This window comes from Prinia subflava, chromosome Z (assembly GCF_021018805.1).
Source record: "Prinia subflava isolate CZ2003 ecotype Zambia chromosome Z, Cam_Psub_1.2, whole genome shotgun sequence".
Taxonomy (NCBI): Eukaryota; Metazoa; Chordata; class Aves; order Passeriformes; family Cisticolidae; genus Prinia; species Prinia subflava.
The window spans coordinates 62,487,843-62,493,913 of record NC_086283.1 but is presented as its reverse complement, the minus strand read 5'-3'; the positions used below and the strand labels follow the sequence as shown (position 1 = coordinate 62,493,913).

Here is a 6,071-nt window from a genome sequence, read left to right as displayed (position 1 = left end):
TCCATGCTGAAATAAGTAGGCTGCAAAAAGTAGAACACAGCTAGAGGCAGGGAACAAACACTGACTCTGAAAAACCGAATACTGACTGAACTCAAGGCGATACACAGAACGCTGACAGCTCTGCAAGGTGGTGCTCAGCAATAGCAAGCGGTGATTTCCATCACCAGCACACATTTCACATAGATAACTAAGCACACTTCTGCTCACAAATCCTTGCAGTGCACTAACTGCAATCACTTCTTAGAGTCATTCTAAATGAAATAGGGGAATACAGCAACTCATAATTAATCCTAAAAGTACATGTTTTCCTAGGGTGGTGTTTTTTGAGATTTTTGTTTTTATTGTGTCACTCAATATGAAGAAATCAGCTGAAAATGTCTGGAGCTTAGGTGAATTTTTGCTTTTAACACTGATTTTAACATTTAACATGAAATGACTGCAGGGGCAGTAGATTACTAGTTGAAAAAAATGACAATTACAAGGGAAAGGCACATGCAAATGTCTTCAAGGGACAGTTCAGAAACAGTTTGTTTTATCCCCATTTGTTTCTTTAACTGCCCACATTAAGGTACAGTAGAGTTTTGGACTTCAGTGCAGTGGTTATTACATCAACAAAAATAATTTCTCTGGTGTTAGTATTTAGTCAGGGGTTATTCTTTTATATTCATGTTCTACAAATATCATAGAACAAACAGTATTCTTATCAAGCATGTCCATAAATCTCCAACTATCTAGTTCAGAGCATAAAAGTTAAAGAAAGCAAGAAAACCCAACTCCAAACTTAAAGCCAAGTTAAGTGAAGAAAATTCTAAGAACCCTTGCAACCTCCTCAGTCTGGCAACTCAAACTTAAGCAATGATGCAACCAATGATCAACCACTAAAAAAAGAGATTCACAAAACTGCCTAGGCTTGGGTCCTGCAGCTAAGTCATGGGTACATCTGGGGAGCGCAGCTGGATTTTACAACTTTTGGCACATTTCCCTTGGTAGAAGTGGGAGATTTTTTAAATCCTACTCTTAAAATCTCTGCCAAAGAATGTGGATATTAATTTTAGAAGCATCCAAAACACCTGCATCCTATTATACATCAGCCTGACTTTGGTTTAAAAATGCCAAAATCTATTACTATGACTGAACACAGGCTCTTAAACCACATTAATCTGAATTTTCTGTCTTAAAATATTTTCATATTCATCTTGGTTGAACACATATGTAGTCATTGTCATCCTTACTCCAGGTTATGCCAAACATTTAAAAATGGTATGTGCTATCAACCATGTATGACAAACCTATGGCTCATAACTGGTGGAACACTTGAGAGGTGGCTGAATAACTTTGCATCTTGCCATTGCTGAGGATTTAAAAAAAACCATGGTATTAATGATAAGGAATAAAATTTCACTTCTTAGTCTTTTGAGGATTTCTTTGGAAGCATAAAACAAACAAACAAAAGATTACTTGTACTGAACTAATGTTCCACTTCTGTCTTCTCTCCATTAAAACAGACACCTAAAATCTGGAAAAACTCACCCTTCTTGGTCTAAGATACTGCCCCTGAAAGAAACATAACCACATTGTTATTAAAATGGCATCAAGAATAGTTAAGTAATTTGTTCTTGGAAATTATCTTTGCGTCTTTGTGTTATCTACAAATATACAAGATGAGAATGACAGTGGCTAGAGGTTCATTATATCTGGCAGTATGTTAGCCTTTTTGAGGCTATTATGTTTTAAACATTATTTTAGTATTATAAATCCCCATATTATGCATGAACAACTGAAGTTGGCATTGGAGAAGAGTTCATTCCTAGTAACAGAGTGTTTGTATGTTTTAATTCCCTTGTATAAAGAGTAAGATGATCATATTTCCCAAGGAATCTGCAGAATGTATTAAGCTCTTTATTTGGCCCAGTATACATTAACAATTTAACAGTAGCTTTGAAATTAAAATCAGGGCTCACAAAACTGATTCTCTCTCTTCAAGGTAGAACTCAACTCCTCCATGCCAGCATTGTCTAGTGGGTTGCCCTCCCTGTGTGAGAACCAGGGCTGTATTACAGTAAACTGGTCCAGTGTGATATCACAGATATAAAAAATATTCCATTCTGTATCAAAACTAGGCACATGCCTTATATTTATATGAAGAGTAGATCAACAGAGCTGAGTGGTTTTGCTCTCAACTATTCATCTCTGGCCTTCTATGTGAGGAGAAAAATACCTTATATTATTTCTAATTAGTAACTACAAGGATCTAATTTGGGTTTGATGCTCGTTAAAAGATGGGTGACATCACACTTGGGTCAGTACTGGTGGATATCTAAAAGCACAACCTCTCATTTGTATTGCTTCAAAATGTACACAGTATAGATGTAGATTAAAAAAAAAAAGCTACCAATTTTTTTGTTGTGTTGAACCAACTAGAAGGGAGGATGCAAAGTTTTACCAAATTAGATATATGGATACAAATTTCACTGTAGAGTGTGGTTTAGACAAATGTGTCTTTTTCTTTAAGTATGTAAATCCTACACTGTAGGTTTTTTTTTCCTTTTGTAGCAGTAGAAAATGCTGAACAATTGTCCATGAGCATGAGCCAGTGGTTCATTGCTGATATCCCCAGAATGCCAATATTTGCAATGCAAACAGTTAGTACAATTTCCCAGTTCTATGAAAGGCCCTGACACATCTGCCTCAAGGTCTGGAGGCTCTGTTGTATAACCACAAATAGTCTTTCCATTTTCATATAACCTTTTGATACACTGACAGCTGCATTAAGCTGCTTCTGCCTAGCAATTCCACATGCCAGGCTGTTTTAATTGGTTTTAATGCCACAGAAAAAGCACTGCTAGCAGAATACCATCAAATCATTTTCATATTGAACCTTCGTGGTCCAGAAACCTCCCCTTCAACCACAGCACCATTGTTTTTGCGAGGGACATATTCAAGGTCAATGCTGGTTTTGTGTTTGCCTTTCCCTCGGCTCCACACAAAAAGAAGAAGGAAACAAAATAAAACCACTCCAAGGAATGTGAAACAGCCCATAGCTGTGGACACCAATATTGTCTTAAGGTCCAGAGAGTAGCTGTTTGCATTAGTTCCATTAGAACTTGTGTCGTTGGAGTCTGTCATATACATAGGGGTCCTGTTGGCATAAAGGAAACGGTCTGAAGTAAACCCCTTTACCGTCAGGGAGGCCGAGTAGGTGTCATTTCCAGCTGCGTTGCTCGCAATACAGACATAGATCCCAGTGTCCTGGTCTTGGGCAAACCGGATCTCCAGGGTGCCGTCTCCCAGCACAGTGGCTCTACCATTTGATTTGGCTGTGATCAGCCTCCGACGTGGGGTAACCCAGGAGATGGTGGGCTGCGGGTCCCCGTCAGCGTTGCACATCAGCTGCACGGTCTGTCCTTCCTCCACTACCAGGTACTGCAACTTCTTGTCTTGTATCTTGGGCTTCTTACAGGTGAAGTAAAAGGAGAGAGCTGTGCTGTGAAAGTCTCTGAATGACCTCTCTCTGACACTGTCCGGGCCAGCACACATTGGCGGCTCGCCTCCAAACTGCAAGGTGGGCTGCCGCTGCAAAATCCAGAGAAGACGGCAGTCACAGGCCAGAGGGTTGTTGTTAATGCAGAGGACCTCAAGGCTTTTGGAGGAATGGAATACATTCTCTTCTAGGGTTTCTAACAGGTTTTGTGACACGTTAAGCACGCGTAAGAATCGGAGCCCTTGGAAAGCGTGTGGTTCAATGGTGCGCAGCTGTGCCCCCACCATGTGGAGCTCCTGCAGGCGCACTAAATCTGACAACATGCCTGCCTCGATGGTGCTGATGGGGTTGTAAGAGAGGTTGAGGTGTGTCAGGTAAACCAGATGCTTAAAAGCAGAGTAAGGTACTGCAGAGAGGTTGGTGTTTGTGATGGAGAGAGTAGTCAGGTTGAGACCATACAGACTGTTGGCAGGCAGCATGTCCAGGAGGGGCCAGGCCTCTATCTGCAGGTCTTTCAGGCGAAACAGTCTTTTAAAGGCGTATGCCGGCAAAGCATTTATGTTGAGCTGTTTCAAATGCAGACTGATGAGGTTGTGGAGGTGAGAAAGAGCTTCTGTTGGTACGGCTGTGAGGTTGCATCTCTCCAGGGTGAGCTGCTCCAGGCTAAGCAGCCCACTGAAGGCCCTGTGTGAAATATACACCAAATCATTGTCCCCAACCTCCAGGGATTTTAGGTTATGAAGATCTTGAAACATGTAGTCCAGCAAAATGACAATCTTGTTTTCACTTATATCAAGCTTTGTTAAGTTTGACAACCCAGTGAACACCCCAAGGGGGACCAGCTTCAGACGGTTTCCTTTCAGCCTCAAGGAGCGCAAGTTGAAGAGATTGTTAAAAGCTCCAGGCTCAACATTGGAGACAATATTGTCGCTGAGGTCAATCTCCTCCAGCAACGGGTACGATGTGAATTCCTCAGGGTTAACGCTTTTCAGTCGGTTCTTGCTGAGGTCCAAGATTTTGGTCTCAATGGGAATGCCTTCTGGGATGGACATCAGACGTCTTCGGTGACAGCTGACAGACTTGTTCTGTGCTGAGCATTCACAGCGGGCCGGGCAGCCCACACTGGGGCTTGTGAAGACAAGCAGCACAGCCAGACCCAGGAACGGCTGCCAGCATGAGAGAGCTGTGTGACGCATGACTCCACTGATCTGGGCTAACCCTCCGTCACGGCCTGTGGGGTGAGGACGGGAAAGGGGAGAAGTTAAGTCTGCAGAAAAAGAACAGTACCATTGCAAAGCAAACACATGGGTTTTCACATTGAACAAATCAATAAAACCTATTGTGAATGGCAAGACCAGCATAAAAGCAGATATTACTTAGATATCACAGGGCTAGTCAAAGGATTTGTTTATCCAAAATTTTCCTCAAGATGTCGGAAAAGACACAAAAGCTTTTCCTACTGCAAACAGTAAAGAACCTTTCAGTCTTTTTTCAGTCTCAGTAGGTTTCCTCAAGACAGTGCTATAATTAACATAGATATAAATACCATACACTGCCCAAAAAGGGCTAATAGCATTTGTGATAAGTTTACAACATTGGATTTCTGTGAGGTGATATGAAACTAAGCTTTTCTCTCCCATTAACGTTTTAAGACAAACATTAATGATGCATTATAATCAAGAAAAGGAGCTCCTTGACAATGAAAAGATCTCTTTTAACATTTATTGCATATATTACAGCTTTAAAGAGATGAAGATTGTTCACACATACACAATGGCTTAGAGGAGGAAGGAAGAACTGGTGCATCTCTGATTAGAATTTGTAATAGGTCAAATTGATTCTTTGTCTTTTCTGCTCAGAGATATTTGTGTGACTCTTCAGAACCCAAGACCTGAGAAGGGTTTAAAAAATACCTTTTTGTACTTCCAAGACATATAAACTAGTTTTAGGAAGACAAAAACAAGGTAAGATAAGATGTCTGTGTTTAAGCAGCACAGTGTCCAAAGAAGCACCACAGGTTTAATGAAAATAACAGTTTGTAAGGGATTTATTCCTTCCTGCCTTTAGGTAAAAAATGAGGAGAGGAGAAGACAAGATAATCTCTACTAAATTAGCTACTGCTCTCCAAACTATGGTCACCAAAGACAATAGCCTTTTTTTAAGTCTACTTAGAAGCTACTGAATAAAGACAAACAATAACCCATTTCAAAAGAAGAAGAAGAAAAGGATATATGTGTTCATCAAAGGAAGGTGTGTTTGAGATGTTCTAAATAAAGCAAACTGCATGCAAGGACCAGAGAAGTGCCTTAACTCCTGTGGTACAGCCAGCTTGATGAGGCTAAGGTATAGTGCTGGGATTCAGGCTTCATAGCATTAATAAGCCTTATAATGGGCCCCAGGCCTTTCCTAGATATTCCAGGATACCTTTCCTAGATTGTTTAATTTGGAGTCTTTTTAATTGAACTTGTAAAAATACTTAAACAATACCATCAGTAACTACCTCTCTGGTCTGCACAGATGATTATGGCCCAAGTGGTCCTGTCCACAATGACAAAATTACCCAAAAGCCAAGAATCCATCACCTTATCTG

The 6,071-nt window shown here is 40.7% G+C and overlaps 1 protein-coding gene across 1 annotated transcript; it reads right to left on the bottom strand.

Annotated features, from left to right (window-relative positions):
- Positions 1 to 2,823: 2,823 nt before the first annotated feature.
- On the bottom strand, positions 2,824 to 4,704 carry LINGO2 (leucine rich repeat and Ig domain containing 2). Its single transcript, XM_063423744.1, has one exon. The coding sequence runs from the start codon at positions 4,675 to 4,677 to the stop codon at positions 2,857 to 2,859; it is 1,821 nt and encodes a 606-aa protein (XP_063279814.1). The 5' UTR covers positions 4,678 to 4,704; the 3' UTR covers positions 2,824 to 2,856.
- Between the last annotated feature and the right edge of the window lie 1,367 nt (positions 4,705 to 6,071).